This window comes from Rhinichthys klamathensis, unplaced genomic scaffold, assembly GCF_029890125.1.
Source record: "Rhinichthys klamathensis goyatoka isolate OS25496 unplaced genomic scaffold, OSU_Roscu_1.1 h1tg000641l_1, whole genome shotgun sequence".
NCBI classification, from domain to species: Eukaryota; Metazoa; Chordata; class Actinopteri; order Cypriniformes; family Leuciscidae; genus Rhinichthys; species Rhinichthys klamathensis.
In genome coordinates this window covers 92,501-115,017 of record NW_026607087.1, presented here as the reverse complement: position 1 = coordinate 115,017, position 22,517 = coordinate 92,501, and the positions used below count along the sequence as shown (strand labels likewise).

Sequence of the window (22,517 nt, the reverse complement as noted above, 5' to 3'; positions counted from 1 at the left end):
ACCTAAATTATCTGCCAATGAGCTAAGAAAAATCATGTTGTTTCTGTTTGAATCAAGATTATTTTTCTTACCCCATTGGCAGATAATTTTGCTCAATTCTCAAAACTCAATTTTGATTGATTTACCCAGAAAACAAGACATATGTCATTTTACTCATCTATAAATGCATCTTAATTTAAGAATTTGTATATATTTGGACTGGAAAAGTAAGAAAAGCATACTTTTTTCTGTGTATAGACGCAATTGAATTAAACACTGGATAAAAAAACACAACAAATATGTTGAGGAATGAAGATGTTTCACTGTAAACACACTCAAGTATGCCAAAAAGCAATGAAACTATAAGCCAGCGCGGTTCTCAGGTCAGGCTGGCTGTGAAAGGGTTAACCGGAGCACGTGTGCGAACACAATCTCCATCCATCAGAGAAGAGAAGAGGAGGCGGCCGTGACTCAGGAATAGCCATCACGTGAACACACACTTTATCCAGGCATGTCGTCAGACGGACAACGCTTCGTTTCAGCACACACGCCATTAATGAATTTCAACGGTTCAATTTGATTTAATTGTTCCCATTAAATGTAACAAAAGCTGATTAGTGCAAAACTGGAAAAAGCAGGATTAAGTGTTTCTCTGTATTACTATAACTTTACAATCAAGTTCCATAAAGCATCCATTAATCTTAAAGATCTACTAAAGTAAAGAGCAACAAACATATTGCAGATTGTAATGCATTAACTAATGGGATGTTATTGTAAAGTGTTATCTCTTCAGATGTTCAAATATCCTGAGAGCATGTGACTGTAGCGCAGCTGAAAGCGGCTTTATCCACGGAAAAAGGCCAAAGGACAGATCGCTTACGAGCTTCTAGCGGCGGCGTGAGAACAGAAATAGACGCGAGTGTCGTCTTGCTCAGCGTTGGGTTTCTCCACATGAGGGACGCAAACAATGTGCCTTACAAGTCACAGCTTGTGTGTTCGGGGAAAGACAGAGATACTCTTCCAAATCAAGCATTCTTTGGTTACCTTAGCTTTGCAAATTGCTGTGATATCAGTTACCATTATCGAGGCAATGAATTCCCAGCATGCACCGAGACTAAACCTTCCCTTTTGGCCCTCGTTGAGGTCGCTGCGTCATCCATGATTCAGCGAGGGCAGACAATAAGCCAACCACACACACGTCAGATTGTTATTACAAGGTCAGAAATTGTATTTGGCAATTCTTAAACAAGTGCATACAATACAGCTAAAAGCGTTTCAGTTTTTTGCCAAGTGCTTAAAGAGTATTAGTCACATTCTGTGTTTAAACATGGACTGCCACCAGTTCTACTAGTACACGAGCGCTCGCTCTGAACAACCACTGAATGGGGGAATAGTGCGTACATACATACCATATTATCCTCCAAAAAAATATAGAAACACAATATATTCAAAAAAAAAAAAGGGAAAAAAATTATACAGCCATGTTTACCAAGTTCCCTTGAGTTCATATGTACATGTCCGATCGCTGGGGTGGTGTGCAGTGTGATTGGTGTCAAACGCAAACGCAAAGCGAAATCAAGGGTCTCGTTCCTTTTTCACCTTTACGTCTCCCGCTAAAATGGTGGCGATCTCTCCTTGCATGAACGCCCAGGGCACGTTGGATCCGACTAGCGGGCACTTCTCTCCGCTAGGGCAGTAAACCTCTCCCGTGGCGCCCTGCTGTTTGATGCTCTCGCGGGAACACGGGAAACAGAACTTGTGTGACGGCACGGACGGGCACTGGACGAAGTGTGTGTCCTCGAGGCGCTCGTGGCACAGGGTGCAGCACAACGGCACGCTCCCGGGCGGCACCGAGGAGTCGGGAGCGCTCTGCGGGTCCATGGGCGCGCCGAGAGCTAGCCGGCGCTGTGCCGCGGGCGACGGGGGGCTTCCGGTGTTCCTCCGGCTCGCCGTCGTCGAGTGCACCTGGTCTTTGGGCGAGCCGGTGCCGGCGTTATCTGCGGCTAGGATGAGCGCGGCCATGGGCGACTGGCCGTTCTGCGCGGTGGGCTCGGGGGGGGTGGTGCGTGGGTGCGGGGAGATCGTCGACGGCGGAGCGGATACGAATCCCGGTAACGCCGCGGTCGACATCTTGAGCACCTCGGATGGAGACGGGAGCCACGGCGGAGCCTCCCCGTTGAGTTTAGCCGCGGTTCCCTCGCCGTCCGGCTCAGGAGACGGTTTCCTTTTAATGCCCCGCGAGTGTTTACCGCGGTCTGGAGAGAGAGAGAGAGAGAGAGAGAGAGAGAGAGAGACACTGGCTTAGAGACGGTAACTCCACTAAGCTAGTGTGACGCTTCATGCATGACCGTCACTGGCTCTGTTTTTGGCTTTAGACAAAATACAATACATTTTTATTGGTAACAATAAGCTTCATTAGTTAATGTATTACGGAAACCTCGACTAAACTAGTCCAGCGCTTCATGTGTGGCCATTGTTGGCACAAGATGCGCCCCGGATGATGAAACGGCATGTCAAGCCACAAAGCACATTTACAAACATTATGAACGCATGCATAATCTAGAGTTTAACACATGCTCTGAAATCTCACACTCATCTAAAGACTGAATGCATTAAGTTTTAATGTGCATGAAGCATTGAGTTTGAAAACATTGTTTTAAACACCGAGGCATGTGTAAATAAGACAGATAAGATATTCTAAAGATCGCGTCCAGTTCGAGTGTGAACAGAAAATCTAGAGTTTGAAAGCATGCTCTAATGTTTGATACTGTTTCGCAAACAAATGCATGCGTTATAAACAATAGAAGAATAATATGGCGTGTTACAACATCTCATATTATTCTAAAGATTGAATCCAGTTTGAACAAAATCTAGTTTGAAAGCATGCATTAATGTTTTAAACGACATATGCATGTGTAAATAAGACATGATATGAAGTTTTTTTTACCATCTCAAATTCTTTTACAGATGAAACTACAGCATGCTCTGATGACTAAAGCTTGAATGATGACGATACAGACGCAGAACATCGAGTTTGTGTGTTTTTTTACTACCCCAAACATTGCATGGATGCATAAGCATAAGCACCACATGCATGCGCGGGTTTATACGCACGAGCCGTACCTGTTTTCAGGGCCCCGGAGCCACTCTCGTACCCGAGCCGGTGCTGCAGCGCCGCGTGCTCCTTCTTGAACCGGGAGTCGAGGCTCTGCAGCGCCATCAGGTCTCGCACCGTCTTGCCCTTCTGCGTCCAGTCCTCGACGCGCTTGTGTGCGTCGCTCGCGTCGCTCATGCTGTGTTTCTCCTTCATGTCGTCCGCACGTTTGCCCGCATGCTCCGGTGGGATGCCCATCTGCACCGATCTCCCGTTAAGCGCGTGCACTGGCAGGGTCCCGTTGACTAGAGGAACCAGACTGGGCGGCACGGCTCCGGTCCGGCGCGGGTTCGGGCTCTGGCGGTTCAGCTCCGGGGGCTCGTCGGGCTTCGGGAACCCGTTTGGCACCGGGATCCCGTTCGCTTGCCGGGGCTGGTACTCCGGGCCCAGTCTCGGGGGTCTATCCGACGCGAGCGGGTACCGATCCAGTGGTTGCGGAGGGCGTGAGCCCGGGTCCGTGTGGTTGATGGGTTGTATGTCCTTCCCCGGTTTGCCCCCCGGTCCCGGTGATCTGCCCTCCTGGAAGCCGTGAGCACGCTTTAGCTGTCGTGCGGTCTCGATCACAAACTCGATCCGATCCGCTCCTTCGTAGTTGACGCACCCGCGACACACGGCTTCGGTAAAATCCCAGATCATCGCCCACGGCATGCGGGGAAGATCGCACAAATAACACGATTGCCTGCGCGAGGCAGCGACCGCCGCGGACGACATGCTGCTGGACACAAACGGCGAAATATGCAAAAAAAAATCTCCAAATGTGGCGCGTTTATATCAGGAAAAAATAATAATAATATATCTCGGTGTAGTTTCCCCAGCCCCGTCCGAAAAAAGCGAGAAAAACGGTGAAGTTACGCTCCGAAGTTCATGGCAGTGTGCGCGCTCCAGCCCGCGAGCTCTCGGTGTGCGAGCGGTGACGTCACCGCGACGCTTCTATTTACTTGAGTCTTCGAGAGCTCGGTCTGCGCATGCGCGCCGCGCTCCCTCCTCACAGAACGGCGCGGTGAATGAGAGCGAAAAACCATCAAAAACATCGACAAAAAGGTGGAACACATGCCAAAAAAGTGCGTATTCACGGCGTAGGTCCGTCTGCCTTGCTATGCGAGGAATATAAATGTTACTAGGACGTTAGATTATTTCAGTAAAGCACATTTTTGAATCTGACTGAATGGAATAGCTTTCCTACCATGCAGTGTTAACCCATTCCATGTCACAATGACTTAATATTTTCGATAAAATGTTGAACTCAGACGTTTTAAAGACGGAAATCCTTTTTTTTCGTAATCACTTTATTTACTGCGTTGTCGCTAGCTTAGCTAACGTAAATATTTTAGGGAACGTAAATAATATAGGCTATAAAACGTTTTACCAACGTTCCCATTAAAGTTATGAAAACGTTGTGTGGAAACAACCTCACAAACATCAGAAAATAGTTGCATTATTGGATGTTTTAATGGTATTAGTTTGTTTTGTCACTCAAACGAAAAATTAATGGTTAACAAATATGATCTTTAAGTTTAACTTTAGCTCTTCATGTTAATTTTCTTGTCATTGTGTACAAAAATAATCAAGTTGTATTGATTTTTAAACCCTATGTAGAGTTAATGGGGTTCTGCAGTACAGGAATGACCCAATTACAGATCCAATGATCCAGTGCAATAGTTTTAAATGTGCTGTGAGTAAATGTGACCTTAGGATCCTCACAGTTCCACATTCCAACCAACGTCATCACTTTAACTCTTCCATAACCTCAAATACATAAAACAACACGACCGCCGGAATGAGCCTTTGAGTCTGACACAGTTCAGGGAAATTACTGCAGTTTTGACTGGTTTATTTAATAGTTTCAGCATGCACTTGTGTGTCTGTCGATTATTCATCTACTGGACTTCGTTCAGCCTCAAAGCCGGATTCGTGCCTGCCAAGAGCATGTGATTCATGAAGCCTGGCAAAATTATGGAAAGTCCCATAGTGAAGACAACGAGTCTAGACCACGTGGTTCTGCCTTTCTAAATTCTTTCATGCATTTATGCATAACTGAAAGTGAGTTGGCCAATAGTTCTGCTGGGCTGCATGTAGGTCAGAGGTGCTGCTCTTCCAAAACACAAGCTTTAATTACACTGAACAAAAAATGGTTTAACCCTCTGGTGCTCTTCGATTTAAAAAAAAAAATTTGTCAATGAAATGAATGTACTATATTTTTGTTTCATAATGTTTTTTATTTCATATTTTTTTAGGGGATATTTTTTTTATACTAAATTATATTTAAGCTGTATTTATAATCCATTTATTCACTTTTTGAGCGTAGACCTGAAAATTAAATTTCCAACTTAAACTATTGTAAATCTTGAATGCTTTGGAGCAACAGATTCAGTCTCTGACACGTGGCAGATTATTGCTGAAGTGAATTTTTTTTAATGAAATATATATTTTCAAAATCACGTTTTACTCTAAAACCGCATGAAAATCAAAGCCATAAATCGAAACAAGCTGTCTCTTCCAAATGAGTGTATGCTGTAGATAGAGGGCTTTTGTTAATGAAACGTGGAATTATGTCAAAACTGTCCGTCTTTCTGTCCGGCCAGCACATGTGATTTCTGGGGCGAGGCGACTCAGGAGTGGGACTTGTTTTTGCAGGCACTCATGAGGAAGTAAGAGAGTTAGTATGAACCTCACCCATCCGTGGAAAAACAAACCAACCCTACACTGGCAGACGGCCAGAGATCGGGAACACGCTCCGCTGAACGAGGCGCTGCCAAGCCGAGAACACGCTGACAGCGAGTGCATGTCGGGCTCTGCCCAGAAACATGAGCCGGGACGCTTTCCTGCACTTCTGTTTTGACAGCAGAATTTATAGCAGATGGTCAGGAAGGGTTTAAGATATTTAAATGCATCTCATGTAGAGCTCCTCTGTTGTGTGATGCAACACTCTTCAGAGCGTGTAACATTATTCGGACTCATGCCTGTCAGTGATGTGGTTTGCGTTTCTCTCAGCATTACGACATGCGTGTCAGTTCCGCCTGAAAGCAGGAGTCAGCAGACCCGGGGAATGTGCATGAGTGTGTGTGTGTGTGTGTGTGTGTGCAGTGAATGGAGCACATTGTTCTGTGTTATGGCTTTAAAGTGCAGCACCAACACTTTCTGCTGAGATGTAATCCTCTCCAGTGACTAACGCGTTAGATTAGAGCACATGTTGCTTACTGTGCAGGCTTTCCCTTGTTGTCATGCCGACATGTTTTCTAGCCCAACACACACACACACACATTTAAAAAAAACAAGGCATCATAACTAAAAAGTCCACTTTAAAGTCCAGCAATGTCAAAATAAAACACTTGCAAAAAACATAAATATTTATTTAAATCTATTAACTTGCTCGTCATGTGACCCCCCCCCCCCCCTTAAGCTGGTTAAGCAGGATTGGAGCATCCCTCACCTCACGGCCTTGTCTGGAGAAACTCAGCTCTCGTTAGATTGATTGGGCGGCTGATTGTATTTCGGTAGTGCTGGGAATCCATCGCACAATCTACTTTACAGGGATATTGCGTGGAGAAGGACAGCAGGCTTGGGTTTACTGGGGATTAGATGGGGCTTGATAGAGTAGTGACATAGTTTACTAGGTGAAATTAATCTGGTTACCATATGCATTTAATTTTAAATATAAATATAGAATTAATGCAACAGTTTGCATTTAGTTTTTTGAGAATATATATATATATTCGCGTTGGGCAAGAATTCATTGCGAATAATCGCATCCAAAATAAAAGTTTGTGTTTACATAATATATGTGTGTTCTGTGTATAATAATTTTGTATATATAAATACACACATATGCATATATATTTAAGAAATATTTGCATGTATATACTGTATATATATTTATACATAATTTATATTACATATAAATTCAAATATTTTAAATAAATAACAAATTTGTATTAAATATATACATGCATATGTGTGTATTTATATATACAATATAATTATACACAGCACACACACATGCATATATTATATAAACACAAACTTTTATTTTAGATGCGATTAATCGCTGCCCAGCACTAAATATATATATATATATAAAATCCAGTAAATGAAATACTCATTTAATTCCTCTTTTTATTTGGAACTTTGATGAATGCGAGCAAAAGGATTAGATTATTCATATCAAATTGATGGTAAGTAATAAAACAGTGCGAAAACTACTTTAAATTATGCAACACTCAAAACTAATATTATAACACTGATTGGATGATCCACATTGGTAGTAATAACAAAAAAAAAGATGATTTACACACATTAGTTTTATTCTATTAATCCATTATATAAATGAGTCCAGATGTGCATGTTATGTGAAATTGTTATTTTAAATTCTAAAAATTCCCCATCATCATAAAACAATTTTTCCTCTCAGGTTCTGCTTCAGCAAAAGGAAAACAGAGGCCAAACCCGAGCGCTCCACAGACCTTAATAACCCGTCTGAGGTTTCCTGGAATTGTCGGCCAGACGGATCCTTTCCACACACACATTCTGACAGTGTGTCCCGCTTATCCGAGTCACATGGGAAGAATCGGACAGATCCAGATCAGAGAGATTGAGTTAGACACTGAGAACGAGACGGGTCATGTGATCTCAGCCGTCTGTGAACTGAGACAAAACATTTCTTTAAAGAGCACGTATTCTGCTTTCCTCATCTTCATCTTCATCAGTGTTTAGTGTGTGATGTTGCTCCAGTTCTTTATATGAGCGTCAGTGTTCCTGAACTCCTGAAACGCCTCCATTAGTCTTGAGTTTCGAACACGTCACAATATTCCTCATTATAATAATTCATACGCAGAATAAAGGGGCGGGGCCTGGTTGAGTTAGTTAGTAGTGTGTTAAACTGGCGGTTATGGAAAGGGGCGGGGCATTTTCCAAACACACTCGAAGCGCTCGACCAATCACAACACACTGCTCCAGCCGACCAATCAGAGCACAGTGTGCTTTTCAGAAGGAGGGGCTTCATAGAGACAGGAAGTAAACAGAGCGTTACTGACAGACTGGGAAGAGAGGAGCCGCAACAATGGAGAATATGAGAAAAATAATCAATATTCAAGTTCTAGAAGAGACTAAAAACGACTTTGAACAAGGGCAGAATATGAGCTCATGAATTAAATCAAACACAAATAACTCTGACCCGCCGTAAGGCATCTACTGTAGAGTTGGGTGTGCTGATTATTCGGCACAGGACGGATGCTCACAGATCCTCTTTACTTACACACACTAACACCCTTCAATAATTAAACAAAAAGCTTTGTACGGCACGCTTTGATGTGTTAAAGCCGTTTAATATTTAAACAGCACATTTTCCAATTAAGCATTCTCAATTTAATCTTCCCGTGGACAGGAAAGGTGCTTTGCTGCGTGCAGAACTGCGAATTACACAAATAGCCTTAATGCGAATAACTTAATCCAGTCGAGCAATTCTATTAACTCTGATGTTTTTTGTCCATTTAAACTGCCTTTTCACCAAGCGTTTAGAGTTGTGCATTGAATGTGTGTAATCAGTGATGTAATTGCATGTTCTGCTAATGTTGTGAGCATTACCTCTTGCCCAGTGGGAGGCTCGTCTCTGATTGGTTGGCTCGCCACACAGGAAGGTGTAACTATGGAAACCACGGCCTTATCTGGATAGCCTGTGACAAACCACTTCCTGTTTACAATGTTTTGGTCACGTTCCCTTTCATGTCAGCAGACCTCCCGCGTGGGGAACTACTGAGGCAGCTCGAGGAGAGTGCTGTATTTACTCTGGAAAGCCTGAGTTAGTTTGATTGAAAAGCGTGCACTGGATCCTGCTGAGTGTGCATGCAGTAAATCTACATCGCCGTGATGGAGCGCTGGGAGAGGGCGGGACAGAAGTAAACATTTCTCTCAGAGTAATCAGCACAGAAACACTGCAGGAGAGATATACAGCCGGCCGATGCAAAGGCCACACACATTTGTGCCCGGTTATAATGTGTGTGTCTTGCTCCGTGTGTGAGTGCTGAAACCCAGGAACTGTGGACACTTGTGGAAGAGTTCAACATGATGAGGAGATGATCAGTGTAACTCCACAACAACTACAGAAATGTCTCCGCTAACATTCAGAAACGTGTAAAAGTGAAGCTCTCCCTGAGTCTCTCCGTAAGGCTGCACTCGCTGCTGTTACTCCTGACTCTGGATCAGTGAGATCGGCCTGTGTTGTTATTGCCGGAGTCTCTGAAGCTCCGCCCTCTTCTGAACGGAGGCGGAGCTAAAGCTCATTTGCATTTAAAGGAACACACACAAACATCGCGTTTTTGCTCACATCCAAACCGGGACAAATTTGACAAGCTATAATAAATGATCTGGTATTTATGAGCTGAAATTTCACACACACATTCTGGGGATGCCATAGATTTATATCACATCTGGTGAAAAGCGGTGTAATATGTCACCTTTAAGCAATAACCCATACATTTCAGTGTGCTGAACTTCCACCCTTGGACTTAAAGAGGCACATTTTTGGGGAAAGTGTAGCTGGAGATTGAATCATGCTTTCTGTTTTTATGCCGGTCTGTCTCTCTCTCGCTCTCGCCATAATCCTCTTTGCAGGCTTGGAAACGGGAGTGGCGTGCTTCCAAGGCAAGGGCTGATGGGAAAGCGCACTCGCTGCCAGCGGGCCGTTAGAAGCACACACATCTTTGTTCTCGGAGACCTGGTGTCCCGCCAAGAGCCTCATTTCTGTCTCTGCATTATGGCTGCTCTGGATGAGTGCCAAACTACAGCTCTCTCTCTCTCTCTCTCTCTCTCTCTCTCTCTCTCGCTCTCTCTCCCTCTCTCTCTCTCTCTCTCTCTCTCTCGCTCTCTATCTCCCTCTCGCTCCCTCGCTCTCCCTCGCTCCCTCTCTCTCTCTCTCTCTCTCTCCCTCTCTCTCTCAGCATCATTACTCCAGTCTTCAGTGTCACATGATCCTTCAGAAATCACTCTAATATGATGATCTGATGATCAAGAATTGAACATTTATGATTATTATCAGTGTTGAAAACAGTTGTGCTGCTTCATATGTAACTGTAAAATATATTTTTACTGTATTTTTTTAAACAAATAAATGCAGCCTTGGTGAGCAGAAGAGATTCAGAAATCATATGGATGCTGATTTGCAAATATATATATTTTAATTATTCCAAACTTTTGACCGTTAATGTATATCCAAAATTTGCAAGCCTCTGTGGGGGAAAAACAGTTCTCGAGGGTGTGAATTAAAATAAAAAATATAATGTTATTAATTGTAATGTTGTAAATGATGATGAAGCCCCTCTGGGAGTGCGCTGGCTCTCGGTCTGTGTTAGTGATCCAGTTCCTGATCCAGTTCCGGAGCCAGAGCTTTAACGCGAGGCAGACGCAGACTCAGTCATGACGACACGGTCTGTTATCGAGGCCGGTGATGTTTAAACCACAGGCTCATGTTACAGTGAGAGAGTGTCAGACTGTTTCATGCACTCCTCTCTTCCTGCAGGAAAACTGTAAACTCATCAACAACCGCTTCTCTTCCCCGGAGCGTCTGACGGGAAGACGGATGTCTCTGCTCATGTTTAGTTTCCGCTTCCCTCGCTGTGTTCCTCTCGGCTCTGCAGAGTGATGTCCAGTGTTCAGTGTTCAGTGTTCAGGATTGTGTTCAGTGTTCAGTGTTCAGGATTGTGTTCAGTGTTCAGTGTTCAGGATTGTGTTCAGTGTTCAGTGTTCAGGATTGTGTTCAGTGTTCAGTGTTCAGGATTGTGTTCAGTGTTCAGTGTTCAGGATTGTGTTCAGTGTTCAGTGTTCAGGATTGTGTTCAGTATTCAGTGTTCAGTGTTCAGGATTGTGTTCAGTGTTCAGGATTGTGTTCAGTGTTCAGTGTTCAGGATTGTGTTCAGTGTTCAGGGTTGTGTTCAGTGTTCAGTGTTCAGGATTGTGTTCAGTGTTCAGTGTTGTGTTCAGTGTTCAGTGTTCAGGATTGTGTTCAGTGTTCAGTGTTGTGTTCAGTGTTCAGTGTTCAGTGTTGTGTTCAGTGTTCAGTGTTCAGGGTTGTGTTCAGTGTTCAGTTCAGTGTTCAGTGTTCAGGATTGTGTTCAGTGTTCAGTGTTCAGGATTGTGTTCAGTGTTCAGGATTGTGTTCAGTGTTCAGTGTTGTGTTCAGTGTTCAGGATTGTGTTCAGTGTTCAGTGTTGTGTTCAGTGTTCAGTGTTCAGGATTGTGTTCAGTGTTCAGTGTTCAGTGTTCAGTGTTGTGTTCAGTGTTCAGTGTTCAGGATTGTGTTCAGTGTTCAGTGTTCAGTGTTCAGTGTTCAGGATTGTGTTCAGTGTTCAGTGTTCAGTGTTCAGTGTTCAGGATTGTGTTCAGTGTTCAGTGTTCAGTGTTCAGGATTGTGTTCAGTGTTCAGTGTTCAGTGTTCAGGATTGTGTTCAGTGTTCAGTGTTCAGAGTTCAGGATTGTGTTCAGTGTTCAGTGTTCAGGATTGTGTTCAGTGTTCAGTGTTCAGTGTTGTGTTCAGTGTTCAGTGTTGTGTTCAGTGTTGTGTTCAGTGTTCAGTGTTGTGTTCAGTGTTCAGTGTTCAGGATTGTGTTCAGTGTTCAGTGTTGTGTTCAGTGTTCAGTGTTGTGTTCAGTGTTGTGTTCAGTGTTCAGTGTTCAGTGTTGTGTTCAGTGTTCAGTGTTGTGTTCAGTGTTCAGTGTTGTGTTCAGTGTTCAGTGTTGTGTTCAGTGTTCAGTGTTGTGTTCAGTGCTCAGTGTTCAGTGTTGTGTTCAGTGTTCAGTGTTCAGTGTTGTGTTCAGTGTTGTGTTCAGTGTTGTGTTCAGTGTTCAGTGTTGTGTTCAGTGTTTAGTGTTCAGTGTTCAATGTTCAGTGTTGTGTTCAGTGTTCAGTGTTCAGTGTTCAGTGTTGTGTTCAGTGTTCAGTGTTGTGTTCAGTGTTCAGTGTTCAGTGTTGTGTTCAGTGTTCAGTGTTGTGTTCAGTGTTCAGTGTTGTGTTCAGTGTTGTGTTCAGTGTTCAGTGTTGTGTTCAGTGTTCAGTGTTGTGTTCAGTGTTCAGTGTTCAGTGTTCAGTGTTGTGTTCAGTGTTGTGTTCAGTGTTGTGTTCAGTGTTCAGTGTTCAGTGTTGTGTTCAGTGTTCAGTGTTGTGTTCAGTGTTCAGTGTTGTGTTCAGTGTTGTGTTCAGTGTTCAGTGTTGTGTTCAGTGTTCAGTGTTCAGTGTTCAGTGTTGTGTTCAGTGTTCAGTGTTCAGTGTTCAGTGTTCAGTGTTCAGTGTTGTGTTCAGTGATCAGTGTTCAGTGTTCAGTGTTGTGTTCAGTGTTCAGTGTTCAGTGTTGTGTTCAGTGATCAGTGTTCAGTGTTGTGTTCAGTGTTCAGTGATCAGTGTTCAGTGTTGTGTTCAGTGTTCAATGTTCAGTGTTCAGTGTTGTGTTCAGTGTTCAGTGTTGTGTTCAGTGTTCAGTGTTGTGTTCAGTGTTCAGTGTTGTGTTCAGTGTTCAGTGTTGTGTTCAGTGTTCAGTGTTCAGTGTTCAGTGTTGTGTTCAGTGTTGTGTTCAGTGTTCAGTGTTCAGTGTTGTGTTCAGTGTTCAGTGTTGTGTTCAGTGTTGTGTTCAGTGTTCAGTGTTGTGTTCAGTGTTCAGTGTTCAGTGTTCAGTGTTGTGTTCAGTGTTCAGTGTTGTGTTCAGTGTTCAGTGTTGTGTTCAGTGTTGTGTTCAGTGTTCAGTGTTGTGTTCAGTGTTCAGTGTTCAGTGTTCAGTGTTCAGTGTTGTGTTCAGTGTTCAGTGTTCAGTGTTCAGTGTTCAGTGTTGTGTTCAGTGATCAGTGTTCAGTGTTCAGTGTTGTGTTCAGTGTTCAGTGTTCAGTGTTGTGTTCAGTGATCAGTGTTCAGTGTTCAGTGTTCAGTGTTCAGTGTTCAGTGTTCAGTGTTGTGTTCAGTGTTCAGTGTTCAGTGTTGTGTTCAGTGTTCAGTGTTCAGTGTTCAGTGTTCAGTGTTGTGTTCAGTGTTCAGTGTTGTGTTCAATGTTCAGTGTTCAGTGTTCAGTGTTGTGTTCAGTGTTCAGTGTTGTGTTCAGTGTTCAGTGTTCAGTGTTGTGTTCAGTGTTCAGTGTTGTGTTCAGTGTTCAGTGTTCAGTATTCAGTGTTGTGTTCAGTGTTGTGTTCAGTGTTCAGTGTTGTGTTCAGTGTTGTGTTCAGTGTTCAGTTCAGTGTTCAGTTTTGTGTTCAGTGTTGTGTTCAGTGTTGTGTTCAGTGTTCAGTGTTGTGTTCAGTGTTGTGTTCAGTGTTGTGTTCAGTGTTGTGTTCAGTGTTGTGTTCAGTGTTCAGTGTTGTGTTCAGTGTTGTGTTCAGTGTTCAGTGTTGTGTTCAGTGTTGTGTTCAGTGTTCAGTGTTGTGTTCAGTGTTGTGTTCAGTGTTCAGTGTTCAGTGTTGTGTTCAGTGTTCAGTGTTCAGTGTTCAGTGTTCAGTGTTGTGTTCAGTGTTCAGTGTTGTGTTCAGTGTTCAGTGTTCAGTGTTGTGTTCAGTGTTCAGTGTTCAGTGTTGTGTTCAGTGTTGTGTTCAGTGTTCAGTGTTCAGTGTTGTGTTCAGTGTTGTGTTCAGTGTTGTGTTCAGTGTTCAGTGTTCAGTGTTCAGTGTTGTGTTCAGTGCAGTGTTCAGTGTTGTGTTCAGTGTTCAGTGTTCAGTGCAGTGTTCAGTGTTCAGTGTTCAGTGTTCAGTGTTGTGTTCAGTGTTGTGTTCAGTGTTCAGTGTTGTGTTCAGTGTTGTGTTCAGTGTTCAGTGTTGTGTTCAGTGTTGTGTTCAGTGTTCAGTGTTGTGTTCAGTGTTGTGTTCAGTGTTCAGTGTTGTGTTCAGTGTTGTGTTCAGTGTTCAGTGTTGTGTTCAGTGTTGTGTTCAGTGTTCAGTGTTGTGTTCAGTGTTGTGTTCAGTGTTCAGTGTTGTGTTCAGTGTTGTGTTCAGTGTTCAGTGTTGTGTTCAGTGTTCAGTGTTCAGTGCAGTGTTCAGTGTTGTGTTCAGTGTTCAGTGTTGTGTTCAGTGTTGTGTTCAGTGTTCAGTGTTCAGTGTTGTGTTCAGTGTTGTGTTCAGTGTTCAGTGTTCAGTGTTGTGTTCAGTGTTCAGTGTTCAGTGTTCAGTGTTGTGTTCAGTGTTCGGTGTTCAGTGTTGTGTTCAGTGTTCAGTGTTGTGTTCAGTGTTGTGTTCAGTGTTCAGTGTTCAGTGTTGTGTTCAGTGTTCAGTGTTGTGTTCAGTGTTGTGTTCAGTGTTGTGTTCAGTGTTGTGTTCAGTGTTCAGTGTTGTGTTCAGTGTTGTGTTCAGTGTTCAGTGTTCAGTGTTCAGTGTTGTGTTCAGTGTTGTGTTCAGTGTTCAGTGCAGTGTTCAGTGTTGTGTTCAGTGTTGTGTTCAGTGTTGTGTTCAGTGTTGTGTTCAGTGTTGTGTTCAGTGTTCAGTGTTCAGTGTTGTGTTCAGTGTTGTGTTCAGTGTTCAGTGTTCAGTTCAGTGTTCAGTGTTCAGTGTTCAGTGTTCAGTGTTCAGTGTTGTGTTCAGTGTTGTGTTCAGTGTTGTGTTCAGTGTTGTGTTCAGTGTTGTGTTCAGTGTTCAGTGTTGTGTTCAGTGTTGTGTTCAGTGTTCAGTGTTCAGTTCAGTGTTCAGTGTTCAGTGTTCAGTGTTCAGTGTTGTGTTCAGTGTTCAGTGTTCAGTGTTCAGTGTTGTGTTCAGTGTTGTGTTCAGTGTTCAGTGTTGTGTTCAGTGTTGTGTTCAGTGTTGTGTTCAGTGTTCAGTGTTCAGTGTTGTGTTCAGTGTTCAGTGTTCAGTGCAGTGTTCAGTGTTCAGTGTTCAGTGTTGTGTTCAGAGTTCAGTGTTCAGTGTTCAGTGTTCAGTGCAGTGTTCAGTGTTCAGTGTTCAGTGTTCAGTGTTCAGTGCAGTGTTCAGTGTTCAGTGCAGTGTTCAGTGTTCAGTGTTAAGTGTTGTGTTCAGTGTTCAGTGTTCAGTGTTCAGTGCAGTGTTCAGTGTTCAGTGTTGTGTTCAGTGTTGTGTTCAGTGTTGTGTTCAGTGTTCAGTGTTGTGTTCAGTGTTCAGTGTTGTGTTCAGTGTTCAGTGTTGTGTTCAGTGTTGTGTTCAGTGTTGTGTTCAGTGTTCAGTGTTCAGTGCAGTGTTCAGTGTTCAGTGTTCAGTGTTGTGTTCAGTGTTGTGTTCAGTGTTCAGTGTTGTGTTCAGTGTTCAGTGTTGTGTTCAGTGTTCAGTGTTCAGTGTTCAGTGTTCAGTGTTCAGTGCAGTGTTCAGTGTTCAGTGCAGTGTTCAGTGTTCAGTGTTGTGTTCAGTGCAGTGTTCAGTGTTCAGTGTTCAGTGTTCAGAGTGCAGTGTTCAGTGCAGTGTTCAGTGTTCAGTGTTCAGTGCAGTGTTCAGTGTTCAGTGCAGTGTTCAGTGCAGTGTTCAGTGTTCAGTGTTCAGTGTTCAGTGTTCAGTGTTCAGTGTTCAGTGCAGTGTTCAGTGTTCAGTGTTCAGTGCAGTGTTCAGTGCAGTGTTCAGTGTTCAGTGTTCAGTGCAGTGTTCAGTGTTCAGTGTTCAGTGTTCAGTGCAGTGTTCAGTGCAGTGTTCAGTGTTCAGTGTTCAGTGCAGTGTTCAGTGTTCAGTGTTCAGTGCAGTGTTCAGTGTTCAGTGTTCAGTGCAGTGTTCAGTGTTCAGTGCAGTGTTCAGTGTTCAGTGTTCAGTGTTCAGTGCAGTGTTCAGTGTTCAGTGTTCAGTGCAGTGTTCAGTGTTCAGTGTTCAGTGTTGTGTTCAGTGTTCAGTGTTCAGTGTTCAGTGTTGTGTTCAGTGTTCAGTGTTCAGTGTTCAGTGCAGTGTTCAGTGTTCAGTGTTCAGTGTTCAGTGTTCAGTGTTCAGTGCAGTGTTCAGTGTTCAGTGCAGTGTTCAGTGTTCAGTGTTCAGTGTTCAGTGCAGTGTTCAGTGTTCAGTGCAGTGTTCAGTGTTCAGTGCAGTGTTCAGTGTTCAGTGTTCAGTGTTCAGTGCAGTGTTCAGTGTTCAGTGTTCAGTGTTCAGTGCAGTGTTCAGTGTTCAGTGTTCAGTGTTCAGTGTTCAGTGCAGTGTTCAGTGTTCAGTGTTCAGTGTTGTGTTCAGTGTTCAGTGTTCAGTGTTCAGTGCAGTGTTCAGTGTTCAGTGTTCAGTGTTCAGTGTTCAGTGCAGTGTTCAGTGTTCAGTGTTCAGTGTTCAGTGCAGTGTTCAGTGTTCAGTGTTCAGTGTTGTGTTCAGTGCAGTGTTCAGTGTTCAGTGTTCAGAGTGCAGTGTTCAGTGCAGTGTTCAGTGTTCAGTGTTCAGTGTTCAGTGTTCAGTGTTCAGTGTTCAGTGTTCAGTGCAGTGTTCAGTGTTCAGTGCAGTGTTCAGTGTTCAGTGTTCAGTGTTCAGTGTTGTGTTCAGTGCAGTGTTCAGTGTTCAGTGTTCAGAGTGCAGTGTTCAGTGCAGTGTTCAGTGTTCAGTGTTCAGTGTTCAGTGTTCAGTGCAGTGTTCAGTGTTCAGTGCAGTGTTCAGTGCAGTGTTCAGTGTTCAGTGTTCAGTGTTCAGTGCAGTGTTCAGTGCAGTGTTCAGTGTTCAGTGTTCAGTGCAGTGTTCAGTGCAGTGTTCAGTGTTCAGTGTTCAGTGCAGTGTTCAGTGTTCAGTGTTCAGTGTTCAGTGCAGTGTTCAGTGCAGTGTTCAGTGTTCAGTGCAGTGTTCAGTGTTCAGTGTTCAGTGCAGTGTTCAGTGTTCAGTGTTCAGTGCAGTGTTCAGTGTTCAGTGTTCAGTGCAGTGTTCAGTGTTCAGTGTTCAGTGTTCAGTGCAGTGTTCAGTGTTCAGTGTTCAGTGCAGTGTTCAGTGTTCAGTGTTCAGTGTTGTGTTCAGTGTTCAGTGTTCAGTGTTCAGTGTTCAGTGTTCAGTGTTGTGTTCAGTGTTCAGTGTTCAGTGCAGTGTTCAGTGTTCAGTGTTCAGTGTTCAGTGTTCAGTGTTCAGTGCAGTGTTCAGTGTTCAGTGCAGTGTTCAGTGTTCAGTGTTCAGTGCAGTGTTCAGTGTTCAGTGCAGTGTTCAGTGCAGTGTTCAGTGTTCAGTGTTCAGTGTTCAGTGTTCAGTGTTCAGTGTTCAGTGCAGTGTTCAGTGTTCAGTGTTCAGTGTTCAGTGCAGTGTTCAGTGTTCAGTGTTCAGTGTTCAGTGTTCAGTGCAGTGTTCAGTGTTCAGTGTTCAGTGTTGTGTTCAGTGTTCAGTGTTCAGTGCAGTGTTCAGTGTTCAGTGTTCAGTGTTCAGTGTTCAGTGCAGTGTTCAGTGTTCAGTGTTCAGTGTTCAGTGTTCAGTGCAGTGTTCAGTGTTCAGTGTTCAGTGCAGTGTTCAGTGTTCAGTGTTCAGTGTTCAGTGTTCAGTGCAGTGTTCAGTGTTCAGTGTTCAGTGTTCAGTGTTCAGTGTTGTGTTCAGTGTTCAGTGTTCAGTGTTCAGTGTTCAGTGTTCAGTGTTCAGTGCAGTGTTCAGTGTTCAGTGTTCAGTGTTGTGTTCAGTGTTCAGTGCAGTGTTCAGTGTTGTGTTCAGTGTTCAGTGTTCAGTGCAGTGTTCAGTGTTCAGTGTTCAGTGTTCAGTGTTCAGTGTTCAGTGTTGTGTTCAGTGTTCAGTGTTCAGTGTTCAGTGTTGTGTTCAGTGTTCAGTGTTCAGTGCAGTGTTCAGTGTTCAGTGTTCAGTGTTCAGTGTTCAGTGTTCAGTGTTGTGTTCAGTGTTCAGTGTTCAGTGTTCAGTGTTGTGTTCAGTGTTCAGTGTTCAGTGCAGTGTTCAGTGTTCAGTGTTCAGTGTTGTGTTCAGTGTTCAGTGTTCAGTGTTGAGTGTTCAGTGTTCAGTGCAGTGTTCAGTGTTGTGTTCAGTGTTCAGTGCAGTGTTCAGTGTTCAGTGTTCAGTGTTCAGTGTTCAGTGCAGTGTTCAGTGTTCAGTGTTGAGTGTTCAGTGTTCAGTGCAGTGTTCAGTGTTGTGTTCAGTGTTCAGTGCAGTGTTCAGTGTTCAGTGTTCAGTGTTCAGTGTTCAGTGTTGTGTTCAGTGTTCAGTGTTCAGTGCAGTGTTCAGTGTTCAGTGTTGTGTTCAGTGTTCAGTGTTCAGTGTTCAGTGTTGTGTTCAGTGTTCAGTGTTCAGGTAAATGTTCATTGGCCTCTTAGAAACAACATCAGCTCCACAGACAGAGTCCACTGTGACGCACTGAAGCCCAGAGCGAGATTGGCACATAATAACAGCTTATGTAATGTCCAGACAGACTCTCTCTCACACACACGCACGTGCGCGCGCACACACACAAACACACACACAGCTATTTACCCCATGATTCATTTGGAAACGTGGTTTTTCTAGGTTAATTAGTGGTGTTTGCTAAGACAGGATCGCTTTAACTGTTGCTCATAAAGATCAAACCTCATTCGAGCTCCAGGAATAAATCCTCAAATCATAAAACACAGATGCTCCCTGAAGAAATGCACCGGTAAACAAACAGATGGCAACAATAACTGTAGTTGATTTGTTATTTTGGTACACACACACACACACACACACACATCCATAGATAATGATTTTTATACTGTACAGACTGTATATTCTATTCCCTTACACTAACCCTATCCCTAAACCTACCCATCACAGGAAACATTCTGCATTTTTACATTTTCAAACAACATCACTTAGTATGATTTATAAGCTGATTTCCTCATGGGGACCAAAAAATGTCCCCACACGAACAAGGATTTCGGATATTGCCATCCTTGTGGGGACATTTTGTCCCCATAACGTAGGGTTTACCAGGCCACACACACACACACACACACACACACAAATAAATACAACCTTGGTGAGCAGAAGAGACTCTTTTAAAAACATTTTTAAAAATCATAATGTAATGTTATTAGACAGCTGACAGGATAATGCACTTTATCTCTCTTTTTGTATTGTACGCAATCATGGTTACCACTGTCATTCTTGTGATTTATAAGGGTAGCAGATATTTTATTTTAATATATATTCATAGGATTAAGTGACTCTACGACATGTATGTGTGTTAAAGGAGAACTCCGGCGCAAAATGAACCTTTGGTCTAATTACACATTGTTACCTAGTCAACCGTTATCTGAGATTTGTTTTCATGATTATCGAATGTAAATAGTTTTATCTCTAAAAACAGTTTAGCCTATAAAGCTAGTATAACGCTAGTATATTGGGCATAGAGAAATGACAAATAAAAATCGCTTGTTAATAACAAGGCTGAAAATAGCCCCACACTAACACGGTAGCATAATGAGGGTCCCTACCTTCAAACCGAAGCATTGAGAACTTTGTCAGTGTCCAGACAGTTTAATAAGAAGATATTTTAAACATACAGTCAACTTCGCGTATACAGACAGGAGCCATCTTTGAAATACAGCCTTTACCAGTCGATCTACGAACGCCGATCCAAGTGCGCTGGTGAGATGTGAACGAGCTATGAGTTGTGATAAGGTGAGCGCGAACAGCAGGCTTGGATCGGCGTTCGTAGATCGACTGGTAAAGGCTGTATTTCAAAGATGGCTCCTGTCTGTATACGCGAAGTTGACTGTATGTTTAAAATATCTTCTTATTAAACTGTCTGGACACTGACAAAGTTCTCAATGCTTCGGTTTGAAGGTAGGGACCCTCATTATGCTACCGTGTTAGTGTGGGGCTATTTTCAGCCTTGTTATTAACAAGCGATTTTTATTTGTCATTTCTCTATGCCCAATATACTAGCGTTATACTAGCTTTATAGGCTAAACTGTTTTTAGAGATAAAACTATTTACATTCGATAATCATGAAAACAAATCTCAGATAATGGTTGACTAGGTAACAATGTGTAATTAGACCAAAGGTTCATTTTGCGCCGGAGTTCTCCTTTAAGCATTCCCTGTCTCAGAGGATCATTTGTCTGTGTGCATTTGTCCCTCAAATGTTCTAATGTTCTGTTATTTTGTCATTTGTTTTCATCATTGTTATCGTTGTTCTGTGTGTTGTGTGAAAAAAATGCTAAAATAAATGTGTAAAAAAAGAGAAAAAAATCATAATTATTTCAAACTTTGGACCTGTAGTGACAGTCAATGCTCGAGCGACACTGTTTAACCATTACACTGTCCTCAGATCAGTTATTACAGGACACAACGGTTCATAATATGCTTTGTAAAGTGATAAGCTTGCTAATCTATCTATAATAAACCTGGCATTGTGTATTACAAATATTTCTGTCTCTGCCGACAAACAGCTTTTGTTCCTCTTTTGTAAGTCGGATAAAAGCGTCTACTACTGTAAATGCATAAATGTAAACAAGGTCTGGCGGATGAGGAAGAGTGTGGTAGATGAAGCCCGCAAGTGTGTGTGAGAGTGTGTGTGTGTGTGTGTGTGTGTGAGTGTGTGTGATGGGTAGGTTTAGAGGTCGGGTTAGTGTCTGTGTGTGTGTGGGTGTGTGTGAGTGTGAGTGTGTGTAATGGGTAGGTTTAGAGGTCGGGTTAGTGTGTGTGTGTGTGTGTGTGTGTGTGTAATGGGTAGGTTTAGAGGTCGGGTTAGTGTCTGTGTGTGTGTGGGTGTGTGTGATGGGTAGGTTTAGGGGTCGGGTTAGTGTGTGTGTGTGTGTGTGTGTGTGAGTGTGAGTGTGTGAGTCGGTAGGTTTAGAGGTCGGGTTAGTGTGTGTGTGTGTGTGTGTGTGTGTACCAAGCCAGCCAGAAACGCTGAGTCAGTCAGAACACTCGCCGCTTGCATGGGCGTGTCTTTTGAGGCTCTGACCCCGCCTCCTCTGACCCCGCCTCCTCTGGCCCCGCCTCCTCTGTCATTTGTTTAAGTCTGTGTCACCATTAGCAGGCTCCGCCCCTCTCTGTCTAAAACAAACAAAACAAAGCCAGTGAGAAAGTTTGTGTGCGTGTGTTTGTGTGTGTGTGAAAATCTAGTCTCACAGATTTGTTTTCCAGACCTAAAGTATGCGACCTTTCCCCAAAAATCTTTTCCACACTTTAATGGCGCCTCACACAAAAACTGTAGAGTTTGTGAGCATCACACATTTTTAAATAAGCAAAAGGCCCAATATTCCTCTCATAGAATCCCTGGATCTGCTGCAGTTCATGAGTTTCTGACAGATCCGCTCCCGAACTCCGGCTGTCCTTGACCTCCAGTTTCTGCTCAGTGTTGCGACACTCGTCACAGCAGATCTCATTGGTCGACGCCCATTTCCAGCCAGACTCACACACACACACACACACACACACGCAGTGCAAAGGTCACGTGTGGAATCAATGAGCTCTCTGGAATCTGATGAAGGTTGAGCGGGTCAGCGGCACACAGAGCGCGGTGTGCGAGGGGTTAATACGATCAAATATGATCATCGGGCTTTTGAGGAAGGGTTATTTGTTCATCTCTTAATCATCGTTGTATCGCATTGTGTTTTAAAAATACAGATCATAAAACTAAGCATTTAAATATCATCTCACTAAGACATAGTACAGGCAGATATTGATATTCATATGCATTTTATCACTTTTTGTCCATAAAAATATCAGAATCTGCAGCAAATTGTCTCAAATATTATACAAAAGATAAAACACATTTGCAAACATTTATTCTTAATATTGTTTTATATATCAGGCTTTGCAGGGTTAGATTGTTTAATTAGGTTGTATTAAACTAAAAAATACTAAAAAACACATGAAATCAAGGTGTATAGTTTCTTTATTGTGTTTCGCCTCAATAAGTATAGTTTTATTAAAGTACACTTCTTGAAATCACAAACATAATTGTGGTTAAATGATTCAGTATTTTGGCATTGCTGGTCTGAGATCAGCTGATGTGTCAATCATCGTTTGTGGAGATTTAATGTTGTTCATAATCGACCCGCTTTTGACGCCGCCGGTTATGGATATTAATAACCTCTGTCCTCGACTGTAAACACTCACGGCTGCTCATGTGTGAGTCAGGTTATTTCCTCATGGTATTTACTGTAAAAGCACTACATGTGTTGCGTAACTCGCCGTGTGTGTGTGTGCGTGTGTGTGTGTGTGTGTGTGTTCCAGAGAATTCACCAGAGTAAAGCGCTCAGACAGGGAGTCCACTTACACACCCTTCCAGAACACATTCCCTTCACACACACACACACACACACACACACACACACACACACACACACACACACACACACACACACGCACACTAATCCGACCCCTAAACCTACCCATCACACACACACACACACACACACACACACAGACACACACACACACACACACACACACACACACACACACACACACACACACACACACACACAACCGACCCCTAAACCTACCCATCACACACACACACACACACACTAATCCGACCCCTAAACCTACCCATCACACACACACACACACACACACACACACAC

The 22,517-nt window shown here is 43.3% G+C and overlaps 1 protein-coding gene across 1 annotated transcript; it reads right to left on the bottom strand.

The window, feature by feature from the left end:
- Positions 1–1,183: 1,183 nt before the first annotated feature.
- On the bottom strand, positions 1,184–4,057 carry irf2bp2b (interferon regulatory factor 2 binding protein 2b). Its single transcript, XM_056241429.1, has 2 exons — positions 3,103–4,057; positions 1,184–2,234 (listed from the first exon to the last, which is right to left on the bottom strand). The coding sequence occupies exons 1-2, from the start codon at positions 3,842–3,844 to the stop codon at positions 1,555–1,557; spliced, it is 1,422 nt and encodes a 473-aa protein (XP_056097404.1). The 5' UTR covers positions 3,845–4,057; the 3' UTR covers positions 1,184–1,554.
- Between the last annotated feature and the right edge of the window lie 18,460 nt (positions 4,058–22,517).

What these genes read in the sequence shown, in the direction of transcription:
- irf2bp2b (XM_056241429.1), bottom strand. Translation starts at nt 3,844, where the DNA reads ATGTCGTCCGCGGCGGTCGCTGCCTCGCGCAGGCAATCGTGTTATTTG. An exon ending in CTCCGGGGCCCTGAAAACAG is followed by an intron (nt 2,235 to 3,102) that starts GTACGGCTCGTG and finishes CTCTCTCTCCAG; the next exon opens with ACCGCGGTAAACACTCGCGG.